This window comes from Manduca sexta, chromosome 24, assembly GCF_014839805.1.
Source record: "Manduca sexta isolate Smith_Timp_Sample1 chromosome 24, JHU_Msex_v1.0, whole genome shotgun sequence".
In the NCBI taxonomy this organism is placed as follows: Eukaryota; Metazoa; Arthropoda; class Insecta; order Lepidoptera; family Sphingidae; genus Manduca; species Manduca sexta.
Genome location: NC_051138.1, coordinates 3,122,285 through 3,136,344, shown reverse-complemented (window position 1 = coordinate 3,136,344; position 14,060 = coordinate 3,122,285). Strand labels below are relative to the sequence as shown.

Sequence of the window (14,060 nt, the reverse complement as noted above, 5' to 3'; positions counted from 1 at the left end):
TAGCTTTCTAATTTTAATGTCTTTTAAATGGTAATAATCGTAAATTTTCTCTTTACTGTTTACATTACATTGTGCCGTGAATGAATACACGTTTTCGCAATAACACACAAGATCCAGATGTGTTTGTGTCTGTCTGTAAACATTTTTTTCTAGGGTGTTATGAATGGGATTTGATAGATGCATCGTTATGTTTGAATTGAGTTGTTTTCGCTGGTCGTGATTGTTGAAATGTCATGAGGCAGTTATCGCTTGATGCCAAAATGTTTGGATTAAATATACGTGTTCAATGGATTGGAAATAGTTCGCCCATTATGTCAGTGTTCTGTGTAATTTGACATTCATGCGAGACGGTGAATGTTATGCAAAAATTGTATTTGATATATATTATGGGAAATCAGGGGCAATAGGGTTTACGCTAGTGGTTGTCGAAGTTCAAATGTTGATATTTGTTCCTTGTTTACTTTTACTGATTTGATATTGATAATAATTATAAAGTATAATTACAAGACCTTGATTAATTGTATGTTTATAATTTGTTACAATAATTACTTAAATGATAACACTTATATGCACAGTAAAATGTTAAGACAAACCCACGTTGCTGTCAACTAGTGAGAATTGAAATAAACAACCGCTAAAGCGAACGAAAAACGTTTGTTTACACGGTTTATGGCTCACAGAAACTAACAATCATTGTAATATGGCATCTTAAAATACAATATTATGAATCTCCTTAATTGTTTTACAGCAGCAATCAAATAGAAACAGTTTAGAACGTTTTAATTTCGTGATATTTGCGCATTCGTCCGTTTATAGGTCCCGGCGGGCGGTAATTTGTCGGAGACCGAAACAATCGGTCCGCTAACCTCGTAAATCGCGTCTCGGGGAAAAATATAGTTATTGTTGTCAGGGGACGTGTCAGTTTTATCTGTGATTGGCGAATGTGGAGAAAAGCGCGGGTATGCCGGTGGCGAACTAACAGCGTCGGTTTAGTGACCTATCTTTTTTAACTGGGTTGGAATCGATATTGCAGCGCGAATGCCGGGCGGAGCGAGCGCTCCCGGACGATCGACGGTGGACCGTTCGACATCCGCGCGGCTAGCCCGGCTTTGAACTATCGAACATTATAATATCAGCTCTGTATTATATACTGTCCCACTGTTGGGCACGGGCCTCCTCTACTACTGAGAGGGAATAGGCCTGAGTCCACCACGCTGGCCTAGTGCGGGTTGGTAGACTTCACACACCCTCGAAAATTCCTAATAAAGAATTTCTCAGGTATGCAGGTTTCCTCACGACGTTTTTCTTCACCGTTAAAGCAAGCAATAATTCACAAAGAACACAAACATATTTTTTTAGAAAAGTCAGAGGTGTGTGCCCTTTGGGATTTGAACCTGCGGACATTCGTCTCGGCAGTCCGTTCCACAACCAACTAGGTTATCGCCGCTGTTTATCGAACATTGCGTTCGCATTATCCAACCGTGTTCTACCTGCGCCTATACTCGGCTAATGTGACTTGCTAAATTATGTATATTTTTATTGCCATCCGGAGATAGAATATAAATGTTCGTTTGTCAGATCGGTTGATAAAGGTAGTGGGTAATGAATGTAGATGGAATTGTTTGAACGCGGCGTGGAGACTGACCATTCTGGAGGAGACAGGCCAATTGCTCTTCACTATAATTGAATATGAATGGGTTCATACAAGTAAATGTCTTATCAAAAAGTCTTGGAAGCGGTAATATGTTGGGCGATAATTAACTTTCTTTTATATTCTGGACGAATTCGGAAATTGAAATTGGCGTATATTCCTAGGGCAAAATAAATATTCTTATCTCTATTATTATCTTGAAATTAAACTATTTTTCGGATTCTATCGCGGTTAGTATTTTATTTTTCTCCCGACGTTTCGAAGACTTTGCAGACTTCATGGTCTCGGGGGGGTCGAAACGTAGGGAGAAAAATAAAATACTAATCGCGATAGAATCCGAAAATTAGTTTAATTTCAATGTCTAACATTCGCGTAAACATAAGAAATCTCTATTATTATCTATTCCAAAGTAATTGTTAATCCTAGATAGCAACGAATTATTGTTTTATTTATATTAAATAGCCAATGGTAAAAACGTGATCAAGAAGTAATTAAAGTAGTCGAAAACTCCTCTTTAGTAAAGGATTTAAACACGTTTAGTAAAAGCGTGTTATTATTTATACAGTTATTGAACCTGTATTGCTTTATTTGTATAGTATAAATAGATTATGTACTTTTAAACCGGAAATTAATTACTTTGATTATTTTTAATGTATTTATAGTTTGCTTCCTTGCTGTGTTTATTTCGATATTATTGGCGTGTTTTAGATTCTGTTTAGTATATAGCTGTTAGTATTCTAATAGATTGTTTTAATAGTATTGAATCAGTAGGCTTAAGGTTAAAACAGGGAATGATTAAGTACCTAACCAACTTACTAAAAAATACGAAGAAGTTTGTCTAATACGCGGCCTCTATTCTATCCTTTAATACATGTATAATAAACACATCTACACATAATGAACGGATATCGGTAATATGTGTACCAAATATAATCTATACTTATAATAAATCTGTAGAGAGGTCAATTCTGTACATGAAATATATTTCCAAAATAACTATCAGGGGGTGATTAGGGATCGATACTGATGCCAAAAATGCAATTAGTAAAATTTTTGTCTGTCTGTCTGTCTGTATAACCGTTATAGAAACAAAAACTACTCGACGGATTTTAACGAAACTTGGTACAATTATTTGTCATACTCCTGTGCTGGTTATAGTATACTTTTCATCACGCTATAATTAATAGGAGCAGAGCAGTGAAGGGAAATGTTGGGAAAACGGGAGAAGTTACTCCATTTTCTAAGCTTCCGTCGCGTGTGCAACCTTAATGGTTAAAGCTACGCAGAAATCATGTATGACGGAAATGTTCTCCTTAAAATTATGTAAAAAATATCCCACGACAGCATATGTCTATCTTTTATGGTTGACTCACAATAACACGTGTAACTCCCGATAGCTTAGCAGTTCGAAGCTTTCTCATTATATTTGTCTACTCTTACGTTTATAACACTCTCAGTCATCCCTAATTAAAAAAGTTAACATTATTAAATTATGAAAAAAGAATCATAGAAATCGGTATAGAAACACCAAAGTTATACATGAAATACGCTAATAATAAGCCATCACGCGTGAATACTGAATCATGCTATAAGCTTCCTTCGATTTCACCAGAATCCCATCATCAGACCCTGACCGGACAATCGGACCACCTGCATACCACCATACATTAAAAAACATCCCGACAAATTGAGCACCTCCTCCATTTTTGAAGTCCGAAATCCACGCGGGCGAAGCTGCGAGCGGAAGCTAGTTTTTAAATAAATATAAAAAAATCAGTTTAGTGGTTTGTTTACCTATTTCCCAGCTCCTAATGGTATAGTAGCGAACGAACGTGGATCGCTCTGGTGTTTATTGTGTCCAAAAGCAATAATCTCTTTACATTTATTAATATATTTTAGGCTCAAATAAATATTTTCGTTTGTACTCCGATTACTAATCGCTGCTGGAAATTTCCGGCTTAATCCATGAAAGTTGCTTGACAAAAATTGGACTGAAATTTGAATCTTTCGCAAGTACAAGTGCAATGTAAACGTCATAGTAGTGAGGTCCATAGCGCAAATGCCTTCAATTTAAAAAAAATCATGACTATTGTTAAGGGTTTTTGTTTCCTATTCGTACAATTTCAGTTACACTATATTTTGTCAACGGTTTCGATGTGTGTGTGATAAAGTTTTTCCGGGATAAATAATAATTAATTAATAAAATTAGCCTATAGTACTCAGGAGTAAAGTAGCTTCCTATTAGTGAAAAAAATTCAAAATCGGTTTTATAGTTTGAGATATAAGCGAGTTCAAAGAAACAAATAAACTCTGCATCTTAATATATATATATATATATATATATATATATAGTAGTATAGATAGGATGTATATTCGATACTTCTACCAATCCGTTGGCATTAACTAGAAGCAAAACTATAAAAATCGGGTATGCGTCTCTGGTTTTACCATCTAGGAGGCCGTGATAAGATAAATAATGCTAGTAAGCCAAAATTACAACTGGTATACAATACGAAAACTACAAAATTATCAATTTAATTACACCTGATGTTTCGGTAATAAACAGTAGCTTCGCGGCGCCTTAAAGCATTTTATGTAGATTTATGTTGGCTGTAAACTACGCCAAATAGATACGTTTCATAACTCCTGCGAGTTAGTCGCTGGTTGTTAGTTGTTACCGAGGATCGTAAAAGGGACTTCTTTACAGAATTTCTTGGAAATTTTAAATTAATATTCCGCTAATAGATATTGTATACTACTGTATGTTTATTATTTGTTATTTTCTACTTAAAGTGTCAGTATTCTTGTGACTGTAGACTGATACTATTTTACAATTTAATTCATTAACAATTTAATTATCAAAATACGTTCATAATATAGTTCGTTCATATCTGACGCTAAACAGCAGTGTGTAGTCACTGTTGTGTTCCGGTTTAAAGGAAATTGCCAGTAGATCTACTGGACATAATAAGACTTGAAAGTTGATGTCTCGGGATGGCGAGCGCAGTGAAATACCAAACAATACTTTGTAATTCAAGTTGTTGTATGGGCGGTTGTATCGCTTACCATCAGGCGAACGGCAAGATCGTCTCGTCAGTCCAAACAATAAAAAAAAAAATAAGATCATCTAACATTAACTAATGCAACCACAGATCGTTAAACTGCTTCTGTTCCATGATTGGGTCTATATTAGTGTTTAATACTTAATCATTTCTCGTAGAATATAGACCGTTTTTGTAGGGTTAAATACTTGATTAAAAATCCCATCTGTTTGTTCCACTTTTATTGATTTTTCTATGGATTCTAATATGTATGAGATACGCAAATGTTTTTCATAAAAAGCCGTTAACCCTTTCCTTTAAGTTGAAGACAGATGAGACCTCAATAACGAGTAATTTATAAAAACAGTTCAACGATTTATGGCAAAAGTTTGCGACTTCATTTATTTTGTTTACGTTAGGGTTACTGCTTGTTTTTAGGTCACGGTAGGTTATTCGATGTTTTGTGGACCCTAAACTTTCAACTTATTGAAGTGAATATTATGTATAAATATTTAAAATCAATTTTGTAAGATATGTAATAAAATTGAAAATTGAATAAATAATAAATGTAATAAAATTGAAGCCCTCCGTGTGCTGCGTTATTGCCTGTTGCGGTTGACTGATGGCGATAAAGTCGCTGAGCCAACTGCAGCATATGCGCACAAAAAAATTTCGGCCTGCATGGACTGCAAGATTGTCTGCATGCTGACCAGTACCGGCGCTCAACATCAACAACGTGCCAGGCGGAATATTCATCGACAACAACGTTGCAGTCCTCGCTACTATTAAAAGCTTTGAGCTCCTTTTCAAGCTGTTGATCTTTTTTCGCCGAATCCGAAGATCAACAATTTGAAAAGGGGCTCAAGGCACTTTAACTTCGCATTAACAACGATTAGGCGTCACAGTATTGTTATAGTTAACATTAAATTTTATGCTTTATATAATATGGCCCTTTCAGAGCTCGTATTATGTGTAGAACATAGCTTTACCGTGGTTTAAGAACCGAAATGTCCTGCGTGCCACCGGTGACCGGAAGCAGATTATGCTGTGGGTATTCATATTAAAATACCAGTTATAAAGTCTGGCAAGGCATAGTTATAAATTATAGGTTAATGGGTAGTTTGTTTTATCTATTCTAATTTGTTTTAAACTTAAAACCTATTTTTTTCTCGACCACATCCGCTTTTAGATAAAACTGGGATTGGAAAATAGTTAAGAATTTTTTAATAATGTTTTAGTTTTACGTACGTGGGTTCATTATGACTTTCTTTTTAATTTGGGCTATCCTTTTGTTTCTGACACCCGCTAAGCTTCACCGCACGGTGTCACAAAAGGCGTGCCACTGCCGATCGTGATTTACAGCAGCTGCAGTGGTGGGTGTGAAGGCTTGATAGTCTCGAATGCTTTTGTTTCTATCATAATCAAAAATACAAAGTCGATGCCTACCTTCTAAGAGTATAAATTATATCTATCGTAAATTTATCAGATATCCAAATTCAATACACAAACATCTACTGGAAATTTCTGCTGTGTACTCCAAACTATTACATTATTACATCTGTCTGCATGATACCGAAGGCAAATCTGTTTTGAACGGTCTATTAAAATGTTTGGATAGCAAACGCGGATCTGTCTTAAGCCCGAGTAAAGTGTATAATGTATGTAACTCAGTCAAAGTGGATCTCAAAGCGATCATCGTCAATTATGGTTCATAGGATTTGTAATCTGTGGATCCGATGTTGGCAATGCTATTTATCCCCTTTATATACAAACAGTTTGTATTTGTGTTTTATCATTTTGTCCTTTTCTATCAATGTGTTAAGTAATAGCTGTGTTAGATTTAGTGTATTAAGTACGGTCAGCCTCCAATGAGTATAACTTTACGTTGACATGAAGACGTTTCATATATTTTTTTTGTAATACATACATTTGTCCATCATCTGTGTACATTTTTATTAAAGACTGACTGTACGAACTTACGGTTAGCCATATAAGTAATTGAACAAATTCAAAACTCCAAATTGCTTATACACGTTAAGTTTACTTGTTTTTTTTTCTCTTTCCGAAGTAAATGCTTTTTATTTATATTTTTGTGAAGAAAATGTTGGTAAAAACACAAGTGAAAGTTTTGAATTTGTTTAGCTACTTTTTAGGCTGACTGTACCCAGAATGTATAATTCCATTGCTTTATTACCAATGTGTATTTTTTTATTTCACTTAAGATTATTATAGCCTAAATAAATACTTCCGAATGCAATAATTCAAATCATTGAACTGTCACAGCGTCATCGTATTTTTCACATTCAAGATTTCATAAATTGAAAAATAAAAGTATAATTATCTCAGGGCGGATACATTATACCAGCGCGGATGAAATTTAAATGAAAAAAGTATCATTTGTATAAACATCATTGACGTCATTGCTGCAACCTGTTTCCGCGGTTAATTTAATTTTAACTCTATTTAATTATTTAATTAAGGTTGGAAATATGTGTTACTTATGTTGTGTCCTTGCTCGAATGATAGATAATATGTATGTGAAATTTTTTCCGGAGTTTGATTCTTATGTAAAGTACGGTGTATCGTCGATGAATTCCTTACTACGATATGTATTTTTAGACTTTATGTTTGTGAAAACTTTTAATTGACCTTTTTTGCTTGATATTTACCAGTTTTTGTTGTGCTAGTTCTAAATTTTCCTTTAATAAATGAAATACGATGTTAAAAACTAACCCCCTTATTCATAGACGTTATTTATCTAAGGACGGAGCATTGCTGTGATAACAAGTCTGTTTCTCAGCTTTGTTTATCTGACAGCCAACTTGATTCAAGTTGTATCTAAATATTAGCCAATCACCACGGCCCTATGCCTACGCACTGCGAAGGATGCCATGCCATTAGCACTGAGAAACAGACTTGTTATCACAGCAATGCTCCGTCCTTAGATAAATAACGTCTATGAACAAGGGGGTAAGAATCTATTTTGCAACTTCTTCAAAAAGCATATCGCAATGAAGGAACTAACACCTTGAAGAATGATCATGATGATTAATTATGTTGTATGTTTGCAGGATCCGAAGATACGCAATGTGGTGCTGATAGGGTCGCAGGGCTCGCTCGAGGAGAAGACCGTCACGGTGTGCTACGGCGCGGACTTCGTCAACGTGATGTTCATAAACTTCTGCTGCACGAGGAAGGAAATCGCTCAGGTAACTGCGACTGCGCCTTAATCGACTATTTGATGAGTTAATTGGTTTGATTCCCGTGTACCGAGATTGCTCTGTGGGCTACAGTCTGGGACAGGGGTGGTGAACTTTGTCTTATTGAATGCATTTCCTTTTATAGGAAGTTAGAAACATGCTTTTATGTTTTGTTTTTCAAATTCAGATATAAGTAACAATGTAAGTGATATAATATAAATATGTATGCTGACCAGTGGCCCTGCAATCTGCTTTCTCAGTGCGAAGTTCAACGCCGGATTGAAATTTGTTTCGTAGGCGATAAAGTTATTGTTTCAAAGTATGAGTCCCTAGCGTGCAGCTAATAGGTGTACTACTTAAATTCAAACCCATCAACTTAGAGCAGCCGTTCTGCATCTTTTTTCGTTAGTCAATGTTATATATAGACCTCAGTGTTTTTAACATTAAGTTCAAACTGCCAATCTCAAGCGTTTTTATAGGTAATGTTTCTCATATAGTCCGTGCCAAAGGTTGCACACGCCCGTCCCACTCAATTCCGTTGGTTAATCTTTATGTTTAAGTGCGGGCGTGTGCGGATGACATCAGGTGGTATCCGCTCGCCGCTCGCCCACCGTCCAGCGTTCAAAACGTTTCTAGATGAATTTAGATTTGTTTTTATTGAGATGTACAGTTGTTACTAGCTGTGCCATTGTGTAGTTAAATGGTTTTGCGAACGAAACTCAATCGCTGAGTGTTGCCAAGTTTAATTGCGGTTGAAGAAGTTTATGTTTTCGAATACTCGTAGGTAAATGATGTGGACATAATGGTACAACTTTTAGACCTTCGCTTTTGTTTAATGTCTGTTTGCGTTTGCCTGACAGTAAGGATATTCCTTAGAGCCAATATATAGACAGATGAAACTTGTTTTGAATACCATTATTTCTATGGTCATATTAGCTACTAACCTCCTTCGCATGTTTGAGTAATGTTAGTTTATAGTATATGCAAAACTACGTATATTATATACAATATGTAATATACACTCACACGCATTTTATCTTCGAAGGTGTAGGCAGAGGTGCACCCCCTTGTCGCCGTGCATATATAACATGATGTGATACAGGGGAATCTATAAGGCCATTTAGGGCACAAATTCCAGACTCCGGGGTGAAATTAAGTAGAAGAACCCACTCTTACTTTGCCCGACCCGGTGATCCAACCCGAGACCTCAGCACTGCAGTCGTACCGTGAAAAACTACGCCACCGAGGCAGTAACACTATCTTAGTATAATATGTTTATAAGAACGATACATATAGATTTATATTCGAATACGATGTTAGTGGCACGTTTGAAATTCATGAATGGAATGAAGACGGCATACCAGTATCGATGCAGCACAGTACAGTAGGCATTCGGCGAGCGGCCGAATATCGACAGTCTCGCGTCCCTGCGGTTTCTACAAACACACCCCACTCGAATCCTACGTTGTCTTTCGATATGGTTGGCCAAACATCGCTCTTATATACATTTTACCCTGAGACGATAGAATCTTATAGGTACAGAAAGTGTGTTTGTTTTTTAGGCTTCTCTGGTGTATCTGCACCGATTATAAGTATATTTTGTTAAGAGAAGCTAGACGGTGCCTTAATAACTAATGTTGTAGTTTATTTTGATTGTTTGCATTAGTTTTAGTTCCTGGTTCCATCAACTGGCCATTAAAACCAATTTACCAATTTTAGTAGTAAATCCATTAAGCTGGCAACACTCTTACAATGTATACAATAGAAAATAATACATAAATGAATATTATATATTTTTCCAACACGACACTTAAACTTACAATCGTATAAAAGAAAGCGTCAGTTAAAGTCCTTAATCGTCGTTTTAATGACCTAATCCTTTCGTTTACCTTAAAAGCTTGTGAAGTATCTTAAGTGCTTTCTATCGGACATGATAAGCTATATCAAGCGCTTTCTCCTTCGATTTTAATTCGTCGAATAATAACTGAAGGCCCTTCGCCATCCCATGCCCTCGGGTAGACAGTTTGACTAATAATAAGTGGGACGTATGTAATGTAAGAGCATAAAACCAAAGACTTTATAGTCCAGCAACCAACAAATCGTTAACTCGAGGTTTCGGATAGAATCCGCCAATTTCTCTTAGCTATTTTATTTTATAGATTAAGGTTCTTCACTTTGGAGATTTGTTGCGGAAATGCTTAAAAATCGACGCGATGTTTACACGTTTATCCTTTTAGAATCATAAGCTTTGTAACACCAGTGTCTCATACATGTCGCCTTGTCTTGCATCAATTCAAATTCTTAACACGTGGCTCATGGCTATTGATCACTATGGTGATATACACCCTGTCTACTCTTAAGTGCGTAGTGATTCCCGGGTGCAACCAAAAGATTTTACCTTCCACGGACGTTATTATCCGCTTCCTAATATGTTTAATTAACGTAACAACCGGTGCCAGTTTTTCAATTTCAGGTTTACACTCCCTCCGAGGACCCCGAATGTATTACTTTTTTCTTTTTTTTGTACCTTGTTATAAATGTTTGTGTGCGTCCCAGTATATTGTGCGAACAAACGTTTCTTTCTTTCTTTCTAAATATAGATCATTTTCTGTCTCGCATAAAGAGAAACGGATTTTCTATAGATGCCAAATACATCATGGCTACAACGTTAAGTAGTCCGGACAATGGGACACAACATAAGCGAAGAGTAATCGTGAACCCATTAGTGGGAAATGCAAGCGATTTATCACCACCGTGTTTGTGTACCGCGGCAAATTGCTCCACCATCTTTGACTTTAATGAAGGTTCCTGTCTTTCGAGTGGAGTGCGCCTTGGAATTTGTTTACCTATTGGATTACAGTTGAACGGCTTCGGGGAATGGATGTTTTATTAATTACAAGGAATTTTCTAAATGGTAATGCTTCCTTGTTCCTATTAGCGTTAAGCTTTTAAATTCGAGGGGGAAGTTCGTGTAATATAATTTTTATGTGTTTCCTAATATGTAACACGAAATAATTTAAAACGAGATCTAGTGTACCGTTATCAAATGAATGCTTAATAAAATGTATTAAAATGTAATTTTAAGTTGAAAATGTTCTGTATAAGAAATGACTTCGTTGCAGCTACACACTTCACTGAAATGATGTAATATTCTTTATCTCTTTAATAAGTACCGTTCCGCCGAGAGGGCGGTGAGGTTGGGAGATTTGTTTTAAAAATATCATTCAAACAATCGAACAGTCCCGCAGGCGGTTCCCTTTTCTTATTTGTACAGCACTTTCTAGAAAGTGGGTCAACATAGTTCGCTTTGCATTCGCATTGTTTTGTTCAGTTATGAAACTTGACTGCGTTCGTCGACCAGTTGGTAACAATTAAGCTCAGTACATCAATAAGATTTTGCTATCGCAGTATAGAATTTTGCAGGGGCGAATTGTCGGTACGTCCTCTTGAATCCGGCGGGACAAAGGCGGCCGTGGCTTTTGTATGTATTTCATAATATTTGATATCTGTGCTCGACGGTGCGCGCGGGGCCGCCGGTATGTTACGGTATTGTCGTAGATTAGATCCTTTCCCTATTCTTCGGTATTGGCTCGGCATGTAGGCTTTCTGAGCGAACGTTTGACCTGGTATGGATTTTTCATTACGTCTTACCTTTCGCTCTTTCTGCCTGTGTTGACTTTTATTGGGAATGTTTGCTATGCCATGCCGGCTGCATGTTTGTGAATACATAACGTAAGTTCTACAATAGTTTCTGTTGCTAACTAATGTCGCGGATAAACGTGGCTGTTTGACGTGTAAAGTATGAATTCAGTTGAAATATTTCGAATTCATTTCGTCGGATGTTTTAATAATCTGGCTAGCGCTGCGGAAATGTAAGCAAAATTCCCGCTTCCCGACGTCCGGTTTGATGCTGTTCTAGTTTTAGCCAGGGATGGAGAATAATATTGTTTTATTTTAATAGTTGGTGGAGATACAGGGTAAGTGCACAAGATTCATATTATTTATGGAATAAAAAAATCAAGATGAAATTTCTGTATTCGAATGATTTTGTACATTGTATTATTTTACAAGTCAATCTGTTCAGAGAAAAATAAAATGAATAAAGTGGCATGGTGATAAATTACCTAAATAACGTGCTCACAGAATACACAAAAAATATACACGTACACTATACAATATACAGATACTATACACAGTATAAAATGCATCGTACAAAATGTGCGCACTGTACACTGAGCGGCGAAACAGAAAGCGCACAGACGCGCGCCGCAATGGAAACATTATGATTTATGTTTCTTGCAATAACAACATCCCATTACTCAACCGGCAATTTTTCCGCAGTATGAAGTGAGTGTGTCTTTCATCCGAGATTTGGATACGTTTATTTATGGACATGAGGAGAATGGCGCGCGTCATTGTGTCTCCGCGGTGATGTATTGTTAAGTACGTGTTTGTGTGGCGTGGCGCGTGCGACCGATGGTGCGATACGGACGCAGAACAAATCCGGTGGGTCAAGGCCCCACCACTGCGCTCGTACGCATTTATTTATGGCATTTTGACATTATCTTCGATATGGGACGTTCGAAATAGGTTAGTCGTTTATCAGCGCAAACGCATCTGTGGTGCAATTCCGGAACATCTAGTTATTATGTTACGACACACCGAAATATTTAATATATAAAGCCGAAAATTATCGAATATAGCTTCTCGACGTTTGTATGAATGGAAGAACATTATTTCTTCTAGTATTACATAAATAGGTGTTGCTCGCGGCTTCGTTCGAGTGAAAAGCTTTTCATGCTACAAAAATCCCTATATCACTGCAGCGATTTATAGCGCTATCTAACCAGTGCCGTCTACTTAAAAATTAGATTCCAAATTTCAAGATTTCTCAAGAAAGTCACATTTGATCCAAATCCGTTCACCGGATTTTTGTTATTCAGCGTTTATTTCTAACCAACATTCATACATTTTCCCAAAAATTCGCATTTGTAATTTTAATAATATTAATAAGATAATGTACATTTCTTTATAACTAAACAAAGTATAAGTCAATAATGAAAATGCTCAAGAGCTCCTCAGTATAAGTAGAATATTATATTTAGATAACCTCATATCTAATTCATACGAAAGCCAAACGGGGAACGTCGAAAATCGATTTAATATTAATATTGAACAAACGTAGCACAATATTAATACCATAAATGAGAACGTTGACCAAAATAGTACTCGGAGAGCGGAGAGGCGGTCGGCAACTCGCTCGTGTAATATAGAGATTAAATTTTAAACCTCTTGTCCATTCTAATGTCGAGCGCTATTACTGGAGAGCTCAGGCTCGATTCCCGCCAGTGCCTATTGCGCGATTCAGCCTTAATGGCTTTTATGTAATTATATAAGGTCCCTTATGTCGCCTCATTGCTTTAATATTTACCCTGTAAATCGACGACGTCCGCTCCCTCCCTGGATCGGCAATTAAAATCTATGTTTTCCGATCGGATTGTGTATTGATCGCGCGATAATTTAGATCGTTATCATATTATTGGACGGAAATAACTGAATTCTAAATGTACTAATTGGATCTCTGATATGTTCCAAGGTTACAAGTATAACCTTATCTTTGGGTGTATGGTATTCCCATTTTAAAATTGTTAAGTATTTAGACGCTGTTGTGATTTTTTGTCACCTATTTTAGAGCGTGCAGAAGCAATTAAGAAGTGTGAAATAATTATTCGCACGAGTCAAGAGGTGCTTACGTTTCTCGTCGGTCGACATTTTTGTTCCTCTTAGTGCTTCCCATTAGGTGTTGCTTTGTCACTAAAATATTCTATTATCTAGTAAACAGAACAATCAGTCAGGATTATTGCGGTCATTAAACTTAAGTAATTAGGTCTCGTCAAAAATGATTTACGTCACATAAATTATACTTAGAAAATAATAGATTTTTTTCTGAGCTTAAAAACAATTTTGAACTTCATATTTTTGACCAGCTATAATTAACAAGAATTCTATCAACATTTCGTTGCAGAGATTGATCTGTTCGCTTCAACATATCTGCTTTCTACGCCATTATTTGTCGGGATCTTCAATGCCGTTAACGAGTTGAAATGGGTGTGAATTTAACATGTCCAGCCCGCTTTTGTCTGTCAATTTGGGGGATATACTTGGACC

The 14,060-nt window shown here is 36.5% G+C and overlaps 1 protein-coding gene across 3 annotated transcripts in view; it reads left to right on the top strand.

The window, feature by feature from the left end:
- The window catches only part of LOC115440592 (1-phosphatidylinositol 4,5-bisphosphate phosphodiesterase classes I and II), a 77,101-nt gene that overhangs the window by 20,495 nt on the left and 42,546 nt on the right, over positions 1-14,060 (top strand). For all 3 annotated transcript variants that reach the window (XM_037442199.1, XM_037442201.1, XM_037442200.1), the window contains one exon: positions 7,764-7,901. In XM_037442199.1, the coding sequence (XP_037298096.1) occupies positions 7,764-7,901 (138 nt within the window). The remainder of the gene's footprint in view (positions 1-7,763; positions 7,902-14,060) is intronic.